The sequence below is a fragment of the Sinocyclocheilus grahami genome, unplaced genomic scaffold, assembly GCF_001515645.1.
Source record: "Sinocyclocheilus grahami isolate Dianchi unplaced genomic scaffold, SAMN03320097.WGS_v1.1 scaffold29.1, whole genome shotgun sequence".
NCBI lineage: Eukaryota > Metazoa > Chordata > Actinopteri > Cypriniformes > Cyprinidae > Sinocyclocheilus > Sinocyclocheilus grahami.
Genome location: NW_015505208.1, coordinates 1,440,819 through 1,458,552, shown reverse-complemented (window position 1 = coordinate 1,458,552; position 17,734 = coordinate 1,440,819). Strand labels below are relative to the sequence as shown.

The 17,734-nt window shown below is 37.8% G+C and overlaps 2 protein-coding genes across 2 annotated transcripts in view; one reads left to right on the top strand and one right to left on the bottom strand.

The window, feature by feature from the left end:
* Window positions 1-5,497: 5,497 nt before the first annotated feature.
* LOC107571769 (baculoviral IAP repeat-containing protein 5.1-like) lies at window positions 5,498-7,341 on the bottom strand. The gene is made up of 4 exons (XM_016258138.1): window positions 7,150-7,341; window positions 6,885-6,994; window positions 5,772-5,889; window positions 5,498-5,677 (listed from the first exon to the last, which is right to left on the bottom strand). The coding sequence occupies exons 1-4, from the start codon at window positions 7,273-7,275 to the stop codon at window positions 5,597-5,599; spliced, it is 435 nt and encodes a 144-aa protein (XP_016113624.1). The 5' UTR covers window positions 7,276-7,341; the 3' UTR covers window positions 5,498-5,596.
* A 2,853-nt stretch (window positions 7,342-10,194) lies between these two features.
* LOC107570601 (zinc finger protein 385A-like) overlaps window positions 10,195-17,734 on the top strand; it is an 82,890-nt gene continuing 75,350 nt past the window's right edge. The window contains exons 1-2 of the mRNA XM_016256844.1: window positions 10,195-10,394; window positions 10,673-10,849. Coding sequence (XP_016112330.1) covers window positions 10,283-10,394; window positions 10,673-10,849 — 289 coding nt within the window. The 5' untranslated portion in view covers window positions 10,195-10,282. The remainder of the gene's footprint in view (window positions 10,395-10,672; window positions 10,850-17,734) is intronic.

Below are 17,734 nucleotides of genomic sequence, written 5' to 3'. Positions count from 1 at the left end.
GACAGACAGACAGACAGACAGATAGACAGATAGATTTTATACGGACAGACGGATGGATGATGGACAGACAGACAGATAGGTATGATTTATACGGACAGACGGATGGATGATGGACAGACGAGCAGACAGACAGACAGATAGATAAACAGATATTATACGGACAGACGGACAGACAGACAGATAGACAGACAGATAGATAGACAGACAGATAGATAGACAGACAGATAGATAGACAGACAGATAGATAGACAGACAGATAGATAGACAGACAGATAGATAGACAGACAGATAGATAGACAGACAGATAGATAGACAGACAGATAGATAGACAGACAGATAGATAGACAGACAGATAGATAGACAGACAGATAGATAGACAGACAGATAGATAGACAGACAGATAGATAGACAGACAGATAGATAGACAGACAGATAGATAGACAGACAGATAGATAGACAGACAGATAGATAGACAGACAGATAGATAGACAGACAGATAGAATTTAGACAGACAGACAGAGATTTTATACGGACAAACAGACAGACAGACAGAGATTTTTTACGGACAGACAGATAGATTTTATACGGACAGACAGATAGATTTTATATGGACAGACAGACAGATTTTATACGGACAGACGGATGGATGATGGACAGGCAGACAAATAGACAGACGGACGGACGGACGGACGGACGGACGGACGGACAGACAGAATCATATAAGATAATATAAAATAAATTCCACTTTCTCCACATTGTGCTTTTCCGGATAGGTTTCCAGCACAGCAGACGGCGGTGCACCTGCCCTGTGAGATCAGATCAGACTAAAGAGTGACAGCGAGAGCCAAATTCAAAGACGATCCACAGCAGAGGAAAGGTAAAGGGAGGTTAGAGTTCACAGAAGGGTGGAACAAGCCATTAAAGTGACATTGTGAGGCGAGACTCGTCTCCTCAGCTTTGTGAGAGTGCTGGGTTGTCAAAGTTAAAGAGCTTCTAATAGGATGGGGATGCTGTCATATTTACCCTGCATCCCCCCTCTACACGCCCACTGCATTGTGGAGGTGGCCCGGCTTTGAGCCCCCACAATGGCTGAAGAGGAGGGACAGATGGGGGTCCCTATGGAAGAAGGCACAAAAAGAAAGCAAGGTAGGAGGGCCCGACTGTGTGAGAGAGAGCCTGCAGTTAGCTCACACTGATTGCCATGCAAAGTAATGGAGAGTAAAAGAGAAACGGATTGGAAAAGTAAGAAAGAGATGGAAAAGAGGAGGGGAAAGGTCACAAAGAGATTGGAGAGATGTGTAATCATCTACAGTGGTGTGAAAAAGTGTTGGCCCCCTTCCTGATTTCTTATTTTTTTTGCATGTTTGTCACACTTCAATGTTTCAGATCATCAAACTAATTTAAATATTAGTAAAAGATAACACAAGTGAACACAACATGCAGTTTTTAAATGAAGGTTTTTATTATTAAGGGAAAACAAAATCCAAAACTACATGGCCCTGTGTGAAGAAGTGTTTGCCCCCCTGTTAAAACTGTGGTTCATCACACTGTTCGCAATCAAGAAATCTCTTAAATAGGACCTGCCTGAAAAGACAGACAGACAGATGGATAGACAGATTTACAGATAGGTATGATTTATACGGACAGACGGATGGATGATGGACAGACGAGCAGACAGACAGACAGATAGATAAACAGATATTATATGGACAGACGGATGGATGATGGACAGACAGACAGACAGATAGAATTTAGACAGACAGACAGATAGATAGACAGACAGATAGATAGATATTACACGGACAGACGGTTATACGGACAGACGGATGGATGACAGACGGACGGACAGACAGAATTTATACGGACAGACAGAATTTATACGGACAGAAAGACAGACAGACAGACAGATTTTATATGGACAGACAGACAGACAGACAGACAGACAGATTTTATACGGACAGACAGACAGACAGACAGATAGACAGATAGATTTTATACGGACAGACGGATGGATGATGGACAGACAGACAGATAGGTATGATTTATACGGACAGACGGATGGATGATGGACAGACGAGCAGACAGACAGACAGATAGATAAACAGATATTATACGGACAGACGGATGGATGATGGACAGACAGACAGACAGATAGAATTTAGACAGACAGACAGATAGATAGACAGACAGATAGATAGATAGATATTACACGGACAGACGGTTATACGGACAGACGAATGGATGACGGACGGACGGACAGACAGAATTTATACGGACAGACAGACAGACAGAATTTATACGGACAGACAGACAGACAGACAGACAGAGATTTTATACGGACAAACAGACAGACAGACAGAGATTTTATACGGACAGACAGACAGATAGATTTTATACGGACAGACAGATAGATTTTATACGGACAGACAGATAGATTTTATATGGACAGACAGACAGATTTTATACGGACAGACAGACAGATTTTATACGGACAGACGGATGGATGATGGACAGGCAGACAAATAGACAGACGGACGGACGGACGGACAGACAGAATCATATAAGATAATATAAAATAAATTCCACTTTCTCCACATTGTGCTCTTCCGGATAGGTTTCCAGCACAGCAGACGGCGGTGCACCTGCCCTGTGAGATCAGATCAGACTAAAGAGTGACAGCGAGAGCCAAATTCAAAGACGATCCACGCAAGTTATCGCAAACGCTTGATTGCAGTTGTTGCTGTTAAGGGTGGCCCAACCAGTTATTAAGTTTAGGGGGCAAACACTTTTTCACACAGGGCCATGTAGTTTTGGATTTTGTTTTCCCTTAATAATAAAAACCTTCATTTAAAAACTGCATGTTGTGTTCACTTGTGTTATCTTTTACTAATATTTAAATTTGTTTGATGATCTGAATCATTGAAGTGTGACAAACATGCAAAAAAAGAAGAAATCAGGAAGGAGGCCAACACTTTTTCACACCACTGTATACATATATAATCTATAGGCCTGATGTACTGGTGCCCTTTATAAGTCTAAAGTGGGAAAAACTCAGAGGATGTTTCAGACAGGATCATTTATGGAAAAGTCTTAAAGTGCTATATGTTCACTTTATAACTTTACTAAGTTGACAATACACGTAACAAGTCAACAAATATTGTACTGGACATCAAAAATAATATTAATTTGTGCTGAGAAACTGTTCAACAAAAATTTAACAGCATAAATGAAATGTTTACTGATGAACAATGTTGAATTTTCCAAATTACAGAAAATATTACAGAAATTACAGAAAATGTTATAAATATATGTGTGAAAGTAGAAAAAGTGTATTTATGTATGTATATACTGTATATGTTTGTGTATGCATGTATATATATATGTATGTGTGTGTGTGTGTGTGTGTTATTTTGTTATGTGTGCGTGTTAATTGCTTTTGTGATATGTTATTATTAATGTGTCTAAGAATGTGGGTAACTAAATAATTTCTGGTCCCCATTGACTTTCAGTTTTTTTCCCATACTTTTTCCTATACTTACTAAACTATTTTCTCCATAACTTTTTGGTTACCTATATTCCTCAGAAAATCTTCCTTTATGTTCAACAGAAGAAAGAAAATACTACAAGTTTGGAACAACTTGAGGGTGAGTACATTTTAATGACAAGTTTCATTTTTGGGTGAACTATCACTTCAATACAAAATTATATTGATTAATAAGTTAATATTATATATATGTAATATTAGTTTCTAGATTTTATAATTAATTTATTAATTTTAATGAAAAATTCTAAAACAGAATTATTACCATCACATGAACATTTATTCTAACTATGATAACAGACTTTGGACGCACATGACGTTAGTAACAAGCAATGTTGCTTATATTATCATACTAACATTAAAATATATATTTTTTCGGTACAATTATGTATTTGAATTTACCGTTGTTTTTCCACTGCTGTCCACGGCCACACAGACTAATAAACCATTCTGCCACATTACATATTGGTTCTTAAAAATAAAAAAAGTTAAACAGTCTGTCTGTTCCAAACATTGGTAGAATAGGTCTTTGTTTGGTCTGTTTGGCCCCTGCATGAGCTAATCTACGCTCTTCCAGGTGAGTCCCTCAGCATTAATTTGGCTCAGTGTGTCATGAAGGCTGAATGGGGTGGGAGTTGAATTATGTGTGAAAGGAGGGGATGCTGAGCGGAGGTGAGGCAGGGGTGTGTGGCAGAGCCTCTTCTGGTGTAAGATGAGGAGAGCCGAGCCTAGGGGGAGGACCCACACACAGCAACAGATGGGCTCTCCCCAATGGTGCTCTCAGGTTGTAAACTTTCTGTTGGGAACATCTGTCAGTTTGTCCATATGCCACATTTGGGAGGAGAAGCCCCAGTCAGTGTGGAGTGTGGACACCTGTCATTCCCTGTGATCAGACAGGAAGTGATGGACTGTGCACCAGTTTTTCATATTTGTATGCTGCATCATGTGATGTAGGCATGAAAACTACTACAGCTGAAAGGCAGAAAACTAATTGTTAATGCTAACTGACTTATTAACAGACTTTACATATCCAAAATGCCTGTAGCGACCACGACTGCATGCATAGCCAGAACCAGGGAGCTGCTGGACAATGCATCATTTAGTGAAGTTGTGAAAAAGGAACTTCCACATAATGATGCAACTATGCAAAATCAAAACCGTGATTTCAGACCATCGTTATTTTGAGAATTTAAGGGGTCTCCTCTGAGCTCCTCCTCTAGATGCGTGTTGCATCATCTCTTTTTTTTTGTTTTTGAAAATGTCTTATTTTTCTATTTGCTCTGTTGCGAGCGGATAAAGGAGAATTAAGCAGTTGATCGGGGCTCAGTGTCCAGAGTGTTGCATTAGACAGTAATCCAGGGCATAGGAAGGGGGAGATGAGATAGCATCTCTAATCCCTCGCCTACCCCGTCCCAAACATACAAACACACAAACTAAAGCCGTTTATACAGTTATCACTAAAGAATGCCTCACATTTGATTTCAAAGTATGGCACAGCATTCATCTAAGAACAACAAGACCAAGACAAATTTTCCTAACGGACATTGTTTCTTTCCTCTCTGCACCTCAAAACACTGGCAATCCTCAGTACCACAGCCCAGGGAGCCCTCCAGTGGTAGACTTGGTTTTTACCCACAGTTCTCCCCAACTCCACTACCATCTACACAGTGACAGATGTCATGGGGCAACAGTTGGTATTGAGAGGGAGGGGCTTAGGGCCATCTGCCCAGGGTCAAGTTTGGATGGAAGAAGGTCTCACAAAAGAGAAAAAGTGGCAAGTTGAGCTACATAGCTAGAATAGTGTTGAATACTTATGGATGTTCTGTTAAAAACTTGGTCATCATTAACAGATACTGTAGGTGGAGCGAAAGAAGGTACATGCTTCCCAATTCACACATTGCCACCACGTGGTCTTTAACAAACAAACAGCTTCAAGAGTCCAAAGCTGCAGGCATCAGGAAAAAAAATTTAAATTGATGGTACATAAAAACATTTAATTTATTGGTGCAAGTTCACAAACAGTGTACAATTAAAATAATTTACCATCACCAGATATCAAATAAGAGCTCTCAGATTTTTGCTAGTGATCTCCACCTCATCACGAAAGAAGGCTATCTTCCGGTGACCCATCTTCCTCTGAGGAAATCAGTTAAACGAATTGATACATTTTATTAATAGCAAAAAAAACAAACAAACAAAAAAAAAACACCACGAATGCATTCACACTTACAATGTAGATGCGAAGCCGCTCCTGTTCCAGCTGAAAGTATTCAATGGCTGTGAGCTTGTCAAATGTCTTTTTCATATGAAGAAAGGCACAGTTGGGGGAGCGCTTGGCATGTTCAGACCTTAATGTAAGGACAGTCAATAAAAACTTTTAATCTTTTCCCACCCAAAGTCAGCTGTTACAATCTCAGGTTTACATCAGCATAAAGAAATAAACAATGTGCTCAGAAAAACAATGGCCATAGATTATAAAGGTGAGCTGCTGCAGCCAGGGCCGTTACTAGATGCCTGTATAGCCCTATGTAACAATCCCTAGTGGCTAAGTAATTGCACATAAAATCACACAAATTATTTTTATTACATATTGTTTAGATATTATGTAGGGCTGCACGATTAATCGCAAGCGATATTTAACGCGCATCTTATCAGTAAAGCCGGTTCTGTAATCAGCGGTAAATCTCCATCACCTGCGGGCTTTCACATTGAGCAGCATTAACTAAGATTTACCGCTGATTACAGAACCGGCTTTCTGACAAGATGCGCGTTAAATATCGCATGCGATTAATCGTGCAGCCCTAATATTATGCTACTTTTTTCGTCTTTATCTGTTAACAATGCATTGGCGCAAAAAATGCACACCTTTTGGACAAATCTGCCACAAATATTTGGACAAATGTGCCTCAAATACTGCCTAAACAAAATACTGATTTAGTGCACTTTATTTACTGTACCAATATTTTAAATTGGCCTTTGAACTTAGCTTTATTGCATGGCAAAAAAAAAAAGTGTTACCTTGCAAAGCACTGACAGAGCCCACTGATCTAATGGCGTTGTTGAGCGCTCCGAATGCAAACTTTGCATGTAACAATCAGGCAGCAATTGACAGCACTCTGATCTAGTGGCATACAGGCATCGTCAGATTGACTGTACTCTAGCCCAATAATGTTGGGGGATCCAGTGGGGGCGTCAGTCATATTTCAGGGTGACCGTGCCACTCTTTATCACAACCCTGCTAAAAGTGCCAGTACGTGCGCTCATTGGCGCCCCTTCAGCTGGTGGTGCCCTAGGCGACCGCCTAGCTCGCCTATGCCTAGAAACGGTCCTGCCTGCTGCTCACCAGGGGTTATCTTCCGGCTCCCAGCCCTCCAGCTCTCGGAGACAGTAGAAACAGCAGGCTACGTCTGGCTCATTCTCACTAGGGCAGTGCACAAAACCTGCCTTGGCCATCTGAAGAAAGGATTCAGAGGATCTTCGTTACTCCTTTTAATTAAAGCAGCAGTGGATTGTAAAAGTGCCTATACTCAAAACAGTGGTCAATTTGACTTCCATTTATTATGTCAATTTCGCTCGCTCTCTCTTCAGCTTTTTTTCGACACACTCACCAACTCTGGTGTGCACTGGCAATCTTCTCGAAAAGGCCACTCGGAAAAAGTCTGTAGTCGCTTTTCATAACTATACATCTGATTAAACGTCAAAAGTCGGGAAGCAATGACTTCTGCGTTAGACATTTCTGAAGCACCACCAGACTGCAACTCAACTCCACACAATAATCCTGGCTGAAAGTGGATGTTTAATTGGTTGGGTGCTTATTGATTGATGAATCGCTGACAGCTGATCAGAGGATAAACGAAAAAGAAAAACATTGCTGTAAAACGAGATATTAAAATTTGTGATGTTGCGCGTGTAGACGTATCGACGTGTATTGCATTGTATTATTTAAACAGACATTTCGCACAAAAATTATGTTCACTGAAACTAGTAAAGTTTACGTTACACATTTGAAAAAATAGTGTGATGTCTCCCTCTGCTGGACGAACGTAAACACACTAATTGAAATTCACTGACTGAGAAGGTTTCGTTTTAAAACCTTCATGACACTTAGGAATGTCTAACATGAGGTAATGGAAAATAATCTTTAGACGTTTTTGAAAAACTACTAACAAAATATTTGATAAAAGTTTTGATGAATTTACTAAAAAATGTCAATTAATGTGAATATCAAGAGAGCGGGTGTTGAAAAGTGTACAATATGCATATGATAGACTATAGAAATATTATATCATGCCGTTTTTCAGGACCAAAAAACTAAAAACATGTTCATCATGGAAGTTTATTCACATCATATTTGCTTGTCCTACACACACACGCACGCACACACGCACACACACACACACACACACACGCATGTTGGGTTTCCATGTTTTATGGGGACAAGATGGTTTTTAATAGTTTTTATACTACAAACTGTCTTAGATTTTCTAATCCTACCCCAAACCTACACCTCACACAAAACTTTCTGCTATTTTACATTTTCAGAAATATAATTCTGTATGATTTATAGGCTTGTTTCCTCATGGAGACCAAATAAAATTAAAAAGTCCCCACAAGGTCAAAATTTACTGGTATTACTTTATTATCCTTGTGGGGACATTTGGTCCCCAAAACATAGGGAATACCAGGACCACGCACACACACACACACATACAATGACAATAAATAAAATAATATATTATATTATATTATATTATATACATATATAATATACACATACTGCACATATACAATGATAATAAATAAATGAAAGTGTGTATTCATTATTTAAATATTTGTTTATTCATTTATATATTTAATTTATATTTTTTACTCATATGACGCTATTTAGGAACAAAAATAGTCTTTTTGGATAAATTCTTTTGTGAGTTCCATGCCATTGACTCCAACTCAATCACAAAATTGTATTTTATAAGATGCTATAAAACCACACAGTAAATGCATTGGAATGGAGACCTCATATTAAGCATAATCCTTAACAAGCCTTGTAAAGATTCCTGTGTTATGTAGTTAACCGCTACAGGCCACACACATAGTTCTGCGGTACAAATAGTAGATTCCCACAGCCATTTTCTAGACACAAACTTCAGTCTAGAGGTCTCAGCAAGTTGTGTCCCTTCTTACTTGGACCCGACCAATTACTGTAAGCCAATACATACACCATAAAGTGAGATCATAGTGAGTGGCAGACAACATTATTGGTTTGCGGTATGAGTGTTTGGAAGCTGTTTATGACTGGTGGGCATAGGGAGAGGCCCTGTTGCTGTCACCATGTTCTGTAACTGTATCTTACTGCGCCTGGCTGCTAAAATGTGCTTACTGCTTCAAAAAAGTGGCCCCTCCACCCCTCTCTGCCCTTCATCTGATAGGAACTTCCCTGTGACTGTTGGTTTGTGCTTCACAAACAAATTCTGCTGTTAATACGTTAATCTGTTTGAAAAGCGAATGTGAGATCACTGAACTGGGATGGTCACATTACGTCTAAAGGAGTTTTTCTGTTAAATGATTTGTGAGATTCTGAGATTTTGAGAAGATTCGTGGCTGCTTGTTCTCTCTTTTGCGGTGATAGTTTGTCACCTAATATTCAGGCTAGAGTTTCACATCAGACATGACATTTGCCGTATTCGTTTCAGGCAAGACCCCACACCGGAGCTGCCACTCATTTGCAGTCGGCCACTCAGGACTCATCGCAGAAGTTAAGTGGGAATACCTCGCCATCAGCTGTTGTATGGCCTCCATCTTTTGTGTGGTTCGGCCAAAGCCACAAAGTAAATATTTCACCCAAGCCACACTCTAGGTGGAACTGACTGGAATTACTTTGCATGGCTGAAATGTTTATTTTATTAATTGGCTTTTTCCTTTACTTCACAGGACACTGAAGAACTGAAAGGAAAGTGGAGGGAGAGGAATTGGTACATGACCCATATCAGCTCCCTATATGTCATGTGCCACAGCTTCGACATGGCTGGAATTTTCCTGATATACTTCTCCAATTGCAAGACAAGATTGTGGTTGTTTGTTTGTTTGTTTATTGGAAGATAAATAAATAAAAATCAATTAAACAATATTTGATAATGAGAATTTTAATAATTATTATATTTATCACAGTATAAATAGTAATAAGAATTATTATTGTTGTTTTATTGAAAGATACATAAATAAGTCATATTTAAAAGTAATTATAATAACACTTATTCGCCATATCATTAGTAAAAAGAATAACTGTTGTTTTTTTGTTGTTTTTATTGAAAGATAAATAAACAAATGTTAAATAAATATTAAGCAATATTTACAATAATAATAATAATTATTATTATTATTTATTAATTTTTATTTTTACTTTTTAACTAAATTATTGGCATGACAAAACTAAATGCTTTTATACAATCTTCTCTCAAGAGATAGATGTGGCAAAATTTTGTCACAATTGAATTATTGTGAAGCTCTTGAGATGCATGTGTGCATATTTAAAAGTTCATATGTACTACAACCTCGAATGTAAGGAATTGATTGGGAATAATTTGCATGGCTGGAATATTTGTATTATTCACTGGCTTTTTCTTTTACTGCAGAATTTTCTCCAGTTGCAAGATTCCCAAACTTGAGTGGCACCACTGGCATAGAAAGCAAAACATAGTGGCTCCATTTATCACTGTTGGAGCTCTAATGTAAAAATCATTTGTTATGCAACAACAAAGTTATCTATATAATAAAATAAGACCTGGATGTTCCAGTTGGATTTCGTCACACCATTCCTGGGAAGGATTAAAGCCGGTTACATCTCCCCAGATATCAGGTATGTGTCTCACATTGCCCTCTTCATCCCAATCCATGCTTCATTGACACTTGACTCTTCGCTCTCTCACTCTCTCTCACCCACTCCCTCCTTCTCCTCTTCGTTCTCCTCCTGTCCCCTTCCTCACACGGTTGTTCTTACTTATTAAGGTCCTGGTGTGATTATCTGCTGGAATCTCTTGCACTTGTCCTGTATTCTCAGTGTGGTGAGATTGAGAGTGGGATGGGCTAAAAGAGGGAAATGCGTGTCTCTGTGTGACTGTGTGATACTTTGTGCAGGAGACACTCCCGTAAGTTCATCAGGACTATTTTGGCTCCAAATATTCCCGGAGCCTCAAAAAACTGGGTCCGGACGCTCCGTTGTTCATGCCAGAAAAGGTTTCTACTGGGTGCCAGTGGAAAGATCCTCGGAGGCAGGGAAACAGTCAGAGGAAGAGTGTTTAATGTGGGGTACAGGTAAGAACATCCACTAATATCTATTTCTGTTTGCAAGTCTCAAATGAGCACATCCGAGCGCAAACTTTTTCCCTGGAGATCCTTTTTGCTGCATGGTACAGCTATCGTGTGTACTCATATGTTTATAACACACTAAGAACACTGAAGTTTATTTATATTTTCAGGGTTAAAATTATTCATGTACTATGGCATTTACGATATACATAGCATGCAAGACATAGATTAATAGTTTAGGAGATGTGATACATCTCATGGAGTGACCAGCATCTAGTCTTCCTAATTTAGTCGTGTCAGTGTTGTCATTAAAAAGATTGTATTTCATGAAGAAGTGCACACTTCTCCTGGACATTTGAACTGGCATTCACTGTAGATATATGCTTCCTCTTTTCTCTTCATCGGCAATAAGAAAGCCAACGTTCAACAGTTTTGTCACAGTGTTTATTATTCTCACCAATAAAGCTAAAAGGAATTTGATCAAAAGGAGTTTGATCTAAGATGTACAAGCCACTAAAAAGCCAAGCAATAGATGTATTGTGTGTGTGCGTGTGCATGTGTGTGTGTGAGTGAGTGCACATACCTGTAGGCTTTGTGTTAATGTGTGTGTTTGATTGAGGGTGCTAGCAATTTCAGAAGAAATATTACCCACAGCCATTAATGAACTATATTCTATCAAAAATACACCTGGAATGACCTTTGAAATATACCTTTGCTATTTGATTTTACTTTTTACCAATGTGAAGGACATAGAAAGGAACAAACTCTTTTGATTTTTTTCATTTAATATCTGTATTTGGATGTAAAATAAACTGGAGCTTTGAAGGTCAGCCTATTTCTTCAGTACTGAGGCAATATCCTTTCTTTGTGAATTTGAACTTTACAGGAAAGGTTTAAAAAAAATTTAAAACCTGCAATGCATACATATTAGTAACAATGCTTATTTTTAAAGTAATTTATTATTATTTAGCATATGTTTCCAGTTGTTAGACTGACTTGACAAAAATGAGTCACTTTCATTAGACCATCGAAAAATCTTCTACTCAACGTATTTGACACAGCTTTGTCATGAATCAGATTACTGTGAATCTCTTGAGATGAATGTGTGCACATATAAATGTGTATATGTGTAAGTGTCTATATGTACAAGTCTGGATATTTGCTGACATAGACGGGTGTAGACATGGTATTAGCAGGCTCTCTGTCTCCTGCCAAGGGTGTGAAATTAACATCTCTGTGTGAGAGAGAGTGACAGTCAACTTCAACATTCCCCTCATACACAGAGCTGGAAAAGCACACAGGCTATCCAGCTGGAAATGTCTCATCGCTCCAACAGCTTTCTAGAAATCTTTCCTTCTTGTTGCACAGGAACCTAACTGATATGGATCCACTCTTGATCAATATAGTCTAATTTTAGTGTGATCATCCACTGTCATGCAAACGGATACTCATATGCCGGCTGCTGGCTCTGTGCTTTTCAAGGGCACTAAACCATGAAGGTCTTACGCATATTGAATGAATATCAAAATAAAACCCTTTAACCTTGAACTAGGCATGCATTCTTTTTCCATTTTTCAAACCACGTTAGATTTGATATATGTAGGAGACAATGCTGACTACATCAAAAAAGGTTACATGAACGAATCGACACAATGTGATAAACAATAAATGTCAGATCAGCACTTTAATTAATATACTTATTTCCTATTCATATAGCTGATGTTTTTCCCTTTTGCACTTTAAGTCTAGGTTATTTTTTATATGGTGGGCTGGACCCTGGACGTTCCTTTGACCTTTCAGCGCAGTCTCTAAATTCACCACCCGTCTGCCAGCACACACTGCTGTTGATATATACAGTTCCCTCAATATAAAAGTCATGATCATTTTAACAGGAAGAAAAGAGAGGAAGGAAAATCTTACAGATAGGCTCTGAAATACATTCCCCATCCAGCCATCCCAGAAGTGGGCTGCAGAAGTCTGCATGAGCGACATGGTGAGACAGAATGTTGACTATAGTGCAGGTTGGTGCAGATTTGAGTCATTTAATACTTTAGAAAGGTGATTTAAAAAATACTAAATTTGTCTCTGTATCTTTATAAGAAAAAATATACTATCAGGAAACAGTATCTAATTATTTTGTGTTTTTGCAGCCAAGAAAAACAACTTGTTTTACTGCTTGCTATGATACTGAAAGGTACTATTGGTGCTTCTACTGGCACTTAATGGTGTTGCGAGAATGGTTGAACAGAATTTGACATGAATTTGAATGTCAAAAATCAAAGCAATTTTTTCATTGTCTCTTCCCATGACTTCTAGCTACTTTTTAAAAATGATCTTTCAAAGTATACTGGGTAGATTACTTAAATTGTAGTCCATTACTGATTCCAAATTACATGATAAAAATTGTAGCTATACACATTATTTTTTAAAAATAAAGGTCGCTGCAATGCCATATAAGTTTGTTTCAAAGAACCATTCAGTCACAGGTTCTTAAAAAAACCCATCTCTTTCCTACCTTTTTATAACTCTTTTAAGAGTGTAGTAACGAAATCCATTACACTACACATTCTTAGATAATCAGACTACTTTTAAATTACTTTTAGATTACTTTTGACCTATATGCCGTTTCGTTTATCACATTGATTTAATAATCTCATACCATATTGATATAAAAATACAAAGAGTAAGAAACTACATTTAATTTGTTGTAATTAATAACAAGAAGTGCATTAAACATTATGTTACTTCAAGGTTTCCCTAACTGGAGTTTGTCATTTAACTGCACGGGCTTCATGAGTTTAATCAAAAGCTAATAATTAACAAAGTCATAAAAATGGAAAATTTTAAATAAGTAATTTTAGAATAACATCAATCAAAATGAAACAGAGAACCGTGAACATGCACATGTGATACTTAATTATTAAAATATTTATTTTAAAATCGCAGGCTACTTGAAGTAATTATATTAGGCGAAAGATGTTCAGATGACAAAATTTGGGAATAAGAAATAACGTGCATTTATGCATTTTAAAACTATGTGAAATGTAAGGGGGTCTGAATACTTTCCGTACCCACTGTATATAAGCGGTAGGCTATTTTAAAAAGGAACATTTAAAAGATGAAAAATAGGAATTTATTGCTATTACATGAATAATATGTAATCAATAAAAATTATGAAACTGTAGTCTGATTACGAGTATTTTGAAATGTAATTTAATCTAATTACAAGTACTTAATTTTTGGAATATGATTACGTAATCCAGATTACATTCAATTCAATTCATGTTTATTTGTATAGCGCCTTTTACGATACAAATCGCTGCAAAGCAGCTGTACAATATATATTTCTACAATATATATTTATTCAAATATATTTGTTTCAGGGTTGGCATCATCTGAGGTCCTCTGAGGGGTAACATAGAGTATAATCAGTTACTACCCAGATCTTTTTATATATGTCCCTTTCCCCTCCAGAATGTCTGTTTGGTCTGTTCTTAGTAGCATGTTAAGAACTGATTATGATGAAAGATCTGTTAGTACACAGATTTTTACAACTGGGCTTCACCCTATCCCTAGATATACTGTATCTATGTCTGCTGAACAAGCCAACTCAGAGTCCAGATTTAATTTCTTGTGCTCTGGTCTCTCATTAAACACATTAAAAATAGAACCTCAATATTGCAATATATCCATGGGCCTCCAGCCAGACAGGGAAGCCTTCCCTGTCCCTAAAATGTTTTTGGCCCGGTCCCCCTATGGAGCCTTTCCCTGCAGCTGGGCAGTAATCTCAACACAGAAAACTCTATTTCTCTCTCTGGCTCTTGAAGTCTCTGCATCTTTGATCTGGCCCTGAGTACAGTGTTTAATTTTGCATGCTAGTTCCAGGTTTGTTTGTGTCCCAGGTTTATGTCCCTGCTTTGCCCTGCAGGAGGTGGCTTGGTGCTTGTGTGAGAGGCTTAGTTTGCAAGGCTTGGTTTGCAGTCTTGGAGGCAGTCCAGGCTGCTGCGTTACAGAAGTGTGTATGTTTGGGGATGTGACTCCCCAAGGCTCTATGTTAAAAAATAGCTCTCTAAATAAACCATAATTCTGTGTAATAGGTACATTTAAGAGGGATGATGAAATATGACATAGCAGGTATGCTGACATCGTCAAGGATGATTCCCTACTGTATATTCAAATGTCAGAGTTACATAAGCATCATATGAAAATATGGTAGAAATATACAGTGCACAGCATAAATGAGTACACCCCCTCTAAAACTTAACAAATTCAGCAATTACTCTTTACTTAGAAGACGAGTTTGGGTTCTTTGGAGATGTAATGTTCCAACAAGCCTGCTTGATCAATTACCAAAGAAGAATACCAAAATTATTCAGCAAAATAAGATTTTCTTATCAAAGTGATAAAATGTTGTGTTGCAAAAATGAGTACACCCTCTTGAAATGTACTAAATAAAAAAAAATAATAAAAAAGTGTATAGGTTTAAGGCTATTTTTGATCAACAGGTAAGTATATTGAACCAAAACTTTTAAAGACAAGTAATTTCCTGACAATTAAAAGTGTTAAATAGCCCACTTAATCATACTCAGACTTAACGCTGGCAGCAGTGGAACCACTTGGGAGCGAACTGCCAGGTGACTTATTTCTTAGCATAAAAGAGGACAATGGTACAAGAGGAATTCCAAATTATTGTTGACTTGTGATAAGGATCCTGAAATAATCAGGTCTTCACTTTAAGTTTTCATTAGTGATGAGTGAATTTTTGCTAGAAAAGAGCCGGAGAAATAACACGCAAGTGTCTCAGAGCCGGCAAAAGCTGTGAAAAGAGTGACACTTTATCTCACAGAGTATGACGCAGCATGCAAAAGGGACATGCATGGTTGTTGTCACCACTAGAATTAGCCTAGCTACTGTAGCCAAAGCACAGTTAACTAATTTAACCTCTTCCAGGGCCCATCTTTACAAAATAGAGACTTCTGGGAATCCATACTCTGGTCTCAAGAGACCAAGTCAATAATTTTGGACCCAAAAGCATCCAAAAATGTTCTGGTGTTGCTTGAGGAGGAGTACAGTGAGAAGTGCTTGTTACCCACAGTGATGTTCAGTGGTAGTAAAGCTTTTATATAGGGATGTATGAGTGCTGAAGGTGTGAGGGAGTTGTACTTTATCAATGCTGGCATGGATTCACACACCACTGTGTGATGTAATACAAAAACTTGAAACAGAAGATACTACCCTCCCCTCATTCCCTGCATTATTGGGCATTTTTTTCAGCATGACAATGAAAAGATTAATTCTCCCAAGGTGAAAATTCTTCAGTGGACATGTATTTCACTCAATCTTAACACTCTTGAGCAGCTGTGAGAGATTCTGTAGAGACGAGCTGAGCAAAACACCCCATTAAAGACCTGGGCATTCAAGGAGGTCGTCCTCCAGGAGTTAAACAACACAGATGTGAAAATTTGTCATGGACTTGTACACTCAGTGCCAAGAAGGGTCAGAGCAGTATACTTTAAGTTCTGGAGGACATACTAAGTACTAGAATATTATACATTTTCTGAATTAAATCTAGGGTGTACTCATTTCTGCAATCCTTCTTTTAAACAAAATTGGCTAATTTACTCATCTTACAAAAAATATTGGCATATATTTTGTTGTTTTTATTAAGTATATGTTTCAATTTTGCCATCTTTCCATGAATTATATTAATTATATTAGTGATCATTAAGAAAATACATATTTTATATTTATTCAGAGGGGGTGTACTCATTTATGCTGTGCACTGTATGATGGCCTGGGGGTACATATACCATATTTTCATTCAGAATAAAGTGATGGAAGACACATTATTTAAATGATTAATATGTAAATCAGTTTTTGTTATGCTGGTTTATTTTTAAGGATGATTCTTGTGTGTAATAGCAGTTATCAACCATGTAGAGGGCAGCAAAGCGCTTTTGCCTCTGCTGTAGGGGTTAAACAGTGAGGAGTTTTATAACAATGAAATGGACTGTAGAGCAGGAGTCAAGGCCCTGTCCTCTGAGTCTGAGTGTGTCGCAGTGCAGGTTTATTCTGGCAGTGGGCTTTTATGGTTGACTGGTGGCAAGCGGAGGTGTTCCAGCCTCTCTCACACACAGTCTCTTTCTCTGTGTCCTCCATATGGTTGCAGGGATATAGACAGATTATAGGGTTCACACAGCCGCACTTGACTTACATTCTGACTCTTGGCCTAGCATGGCCTCATATGGGCCTGTGTCTTAAACTGACCAGATTTTGAAAACATTTTGACAACATTTCTAGTTCGCTATGGATCATTAAAATTCCCAGTGTTACAATTTGTGAATTAAAAGAGGTGAATTACAGTTAAGTGCATTTTGACCATGGTAAATATTGGGATGAGCTGATATCACACTTTTTCAGAGTCGACTAATATTTTATTGTACACTGATTTTTCAGTGACTTTTTCTGCTGTTCACATCATTACACCTGTAGGGGGCGACAAGTGACTTTTTGTGTATTAGCATAGGAAGGAGGGATTTATTCATTCGTTCAAAATTCGTTCAAACACACTTCATTCTGGAGTGAAAATCTGACTGTCTGGAAAAGCATACCACTGTACTAGTCCTACTGCTTCTGCAATGTCCTTATATGACAGAAACACTAGCATGCTAGAAGCACAAAGGTTAAAACCCATTAAGGAAGTAAGAAACATGGGTGTTGAATCATTTAATTTCAAGCCTTTTTTAAAAAAGCATGCAGAACAAGGTAAAATATATGGTGCTATTGTTAAATACATTAAAGAAATAGGATTAATCAGGAGAATTTAGGAATTTTTTGTGTGGTTTTTTTATTTTATTTTATATATATATATATATATATATATATATATAT

What these genes read in the sequence shown, in the direction of transcription:
- LOC107571769 (XM_016258138.1), bottom strand. Translation starts at nt 7,275, where the DNA reads ATGTCTAACGCAGAAGTCATTGCTTCCCGACTTTTGACGTTTAATCAG. An exon ending in GAGCCGGAAGATAACCCCTG is followed by an intron (nt 5,890 to 6,884) that starts GTGAGCAGCAGG and finishes CCTTACATTAAG; the next exon opens with GTCTGAACATGCCAAGCGCT. An exon ending in AGCGGCTTCGCATCTACATT is followed by an intron (nt 5,678 to 5,771) that starts GTAAGTGTGAAT and finishes TGATTTCCTCAG; the next exon opens with AGGAAGATGGGTCACCGGAA.